Source organism: Brassica oleracea, unplaced genomic scaffold, assembly GCF_000695525.1.
Source record: "Brassica oleracea var. oleracea cultivar TO1000 unplaced genomic scaffold, BOL UnpScaffold01054, whole genome shotgun sequence".
NCBI classification, from domain to species: domain Eukaryota; kingdom Viridiplantae; phylum Streptophyta; class Magnoliopsida; order Brassicales; family Brassicaceae; genus Brassica; species Brassica oleracea.
Genome location: NW_013617624.1, coordinates 23,031 through 26,864, shown reverse-complemented (window position 1 = coordinate 26,864; position 3,834 = coordinate 23,031). Strand labels below are relative to the sequence as shown.

Sequence of the window (3,834 nt, the reverse complement as noted above, 5' to 3'; positions counted from 1 at the left end):
CCATTATTTTTCATTGGTCCGCTTTAAAAAAAACGTACACAAAGGAACCTCATGGACAGAGTATTATTTTGTCGCAAGTTGCTCTACAACATAGATATTTTTATCACATAAAGTGTGATATGCTGTGTGACCCTAAGATACAACGTGGTTGAGTCTGGGAATGTATTTGCTCTCACTGTTTTAATACAAATTATCGATAATATGATGAGAAGGAGTTGCTATACTTTTCTATATGTAAGACGTCGCGAAGGAATTGTAATATATTTGTATCTCTTACCAGTTCTTTGGTTAACAATATCAGCAAAAGGACATAAACATAGCTTTCTTGTAGTGGACGTGTGTTTAAGAAGAGATGTAACATGCACTTTAAAACGGGTCAAAATAGCTAAGGTTAGATTTTAACAATTCATACAACTATTAAAAAACATTTTAACGAATCAGCTAGCAGGTGAAACAATATATTTGACTTTGTTACCAGTTATTCGTTTAATACACTTGAAAAGTGTAAGCAAACATAAATTAGTTGAAGGAGTTTTTTTTATAAGTCATTTGAAATACATAGCCAAATAGCTCAAGTACACATAAATAATTGAAGGAGGCTCTTTTCTAAGTCATCTGAAATACAGAGCCAAATAGCTCAAGTACACATTTATTAAGGATTTTTTCTAAGAAAGCGACAAAAAGCAGCTTTGGAAGTCTGCAACATTCCATTAGGCTCCAGTAATCTGAAGCTTAACCATTGCGAACATGGTTTTTGGTAGGTTTAGAGGCTGTTTCTTGCCTTCCACCATGACATGAGTAATGGGTCCGCCGTTGTTGACTGGAGCACCTCTTTAAAGAGCTTCTGGAACATCATTGCCGGTGTTTTCATCACCTCCCTGTGGAGGAGTAAGGGTATACATAACACAATAATGCTTGGAGTGCTTAAACGTAAATATACAGAGAGATTACCTGCTCTGCAAAATCTGGAAGGGGAAGCTCTGGTTAAGGTGAATGACTGATGCTTTGATGAGAAATTAAAACTTGAAAGTTTCTGCTGGAATGTTAAGGCCCTCCCCAGTATGTCTCTGAGGCACTGTGGGAAGGCAATGTTATGTGCATCCTCCATGCTGGTGCCCTGTTGGACAATCACAAATAACTAAACAGTCCTTTCAATTTTACTAAAGCTACACACAAATAACAGAGGCCAATTGATTGATGTTACCATGTCTTGAGACACTCATGCAGCAGGAACATTCATCAGCTTGTTCATCTCAGCATCGAAAGCCACAAACAGAGCATAGTCGGATGCATCTGATACTGCCATCTCCACCCGGTACTTGTCATCAAAGAGAGAGACGACTGGTTAGGTGAACTGATTTTTTTTGTGAGCATACCTAAATCATGTATGAAACCAATTTCATCATAGATTACCTTACAATGCCAACAGCTTTTTCATCATGATAGGATCCACACACGAAAGATGAAAGCCCACGCTGCAGTTTCCAGGAGCTCTTGGAACATGAGATATAGCACCACTCATGTGATGTTTCAGTGTTATCAACTTTCCCAGTATGCAGTCTATAATGTCTAGTGATAGTAAGAGGAATACCAAATGAGCATAAGATGTTGGTGCTAAGTTAGATATAAACTAACCTGTGGTGGTGAAGTGAGCACAAAACTTTTATTTTCATGTCTAGTGATACTAAGAGGAATACGTACTAATTTATTTTCCTTGTTTCGTTAAAGAATTTTCTTCAGATGGAAAAAGAAAACTTAAATTACTAAACCCCTGGCGCATCAAAGTATGCCTGCAACAGATATTTCAAATATTGTTCATTAGATCACATCTTGCTATCTAAATGACAAATATATCTTTTCAATTCTGAAAAGATTTAGTAATTCCACCTGATACCAGGTAAGTCCTGGTGCTTTTCCTGAATATAGAGCTTCTAGCATTCAATACCCACCTACAGATTTGAAAAAAAAAACAGATCAAAATCGCCTTGGAGGTAACCAGTTTATAACCAGATACAATGACATTGAGCTCAAACAGATCAACCGAGATTATTAACTCATGGTTATACTTCTTCATAGGGAGAGTGAAGGCTCTGGCTAAACCAAGATCTGCAATCTTGAGCCTCATCGTCTTGGGATCCATCAAGAGATTGTGAGGCTTAAGATCTCTGTTAACAAAACCAAGAGAAAGTAGTAAGATTTCTCTCTTAAATCATTCTCACTTGTAAACATTATATACCTGTGCAGCACACCGTGGCCATGGCAGAATGCGATTCCTTTGCAGAGTTGGTACATCAAGCTCTTGACGATTTGGGGAGGAATGTTGTCTCCGGTTTAACGGAAACTTCTGATGTACTTCTTGACATCAGTGTCCATGTACTCGAACACCAGGTAGAGCACAGTTTTGCCATCTTTGCTCAGTCCTTGCTTAACATCCATCAACCTGAAGAAAATCAACAATCAGATAAGTAAATAGATGAAACTAACAGATACTGAGGATCGAGATGCAGTGGTTTATCATCCTGAATCCTAATTGAGATCTATCAACTCTACGAATCATCTCCAGAATCCTAATTGATCATCCAGAATCCTAATTGAGATCAATCATCTCCAATCTAACGAATCAACCAAGCAATACGAAATCGAGATCTAACGAAACGAAAACTATGATATACGAAACCCTAACACAACTCCAATAGAGAGAGTGAGAGAGGGAATCCGAACCTGACGATGTGAGGATCGCAAGCGAGCATGCGTAAGATGGAGATCTTGCGGAGAGTGGTGGAAAGAACGCCTTCCGATATGAGCAAAGCCTATGATAGATTGGAGTGGGACTTTATCAGAAGTGTACTGCACCGCTTGGGTTTTCACCCAAAATGGATTGCGTTGGTGATGCAATGTGTATCGACAGTTACATACTCCTTCCTCATTAACGGCTCGCCTAGAGGAAGAGTCACACCGAGTAGGGGAATTCGTCAAGGAGACCCCCTCTCACCATACTTATTCATTTTGTGTGGTGAGGTTCTCTCGGGCCTGTGTAACAGGGCACAAACGGAGGGTTCTCTAAAAGGAATCAGTGTAGCTCGGGGGAGTCCCCGACTAAACCACCTCCTCTTTGCCGATGATACTATGTTCTTTCTTAGAGCAGACTCAAAAAGCAGTAAAGCCCTCCAGCAGATTCTGCAACGTTACAAAGAGGCATCGGGTCAAACCATTAACCCGGAAAAGTCATCCATTACCTTTGCAAAAAGAACTCCGCTGCACTTGAAAGATACGGTCAAGAACATTATGGCGATACAGCAAGAAGGTGGGACTGGTAAATACCTCGGGTTACCAGAGCTGTTTGGCAGGAAAAAAAGGGATCATTTTGCCTCCATTGTCGACAGAATAAAGCAAAAAGCATCGGGATGGTCCAACAGATTTCTCTCCACTGCAGGAAAGATGACGATGCTGAAGAGTGTCTTATCTCCGATCCCATCCCATGCTATGCAGTGTTTTGAACTGCCAGTGTCTCTTTGCAAGCAGATTCAGTCGGCCTTGACCCATTTCTGGTGGGACAGACGGGAAGGGAGCAGCAGCATCGCTTGGGTCGCATGGACCAAGATGATCCAACCCGTAGAACACGGGGGTTTAGACTTCAGGGACATTCAAAGTATCAATGATGCTTTCCTCACCAAGCTTAGCTGGAGAATTATTCGCAAGCCAGATTCTCTGTTCGCCAGAATATTATTGGGAAAATACTGTCCCGCTGGGGATTTTCTTACGTGCTCAATGAGTAGCTCCTGCTCTCATGGATGGAGAGGTATCATGAATGGAAGGGATTTGATCATGGAGAAC

At 40.7% G+C, this 3,834-nt stretch overlaps 1 protein-coding gene across 1 annotated transcript; it reads right to left on the bottom strand.

Annotated features, from left to right (window-relative positions):
- Positions 1-1,917: 1,917 nt before the first annotated feature.
- On the bottom strand, positions 1,918-2,795 carry LOC106320761 (cyclin-dependent kinase B2-1-like; the record flags this gene model as incomplete). Its single annotated transcript, XM_013759124.1, is given in 4 exon segments — positions 1,918-1,949; positions 2,055-2,165; positions 2,237-2,440; positions 2,722-2,795. Coding segments are annotated over 3 exon segments (199 nt in total), but the record flags the coding sequence as incomplete, so codon positions are not given.
- Between the last annotated feature and the right edge of the window lie 1,039 nt (positions 2,796-3,834).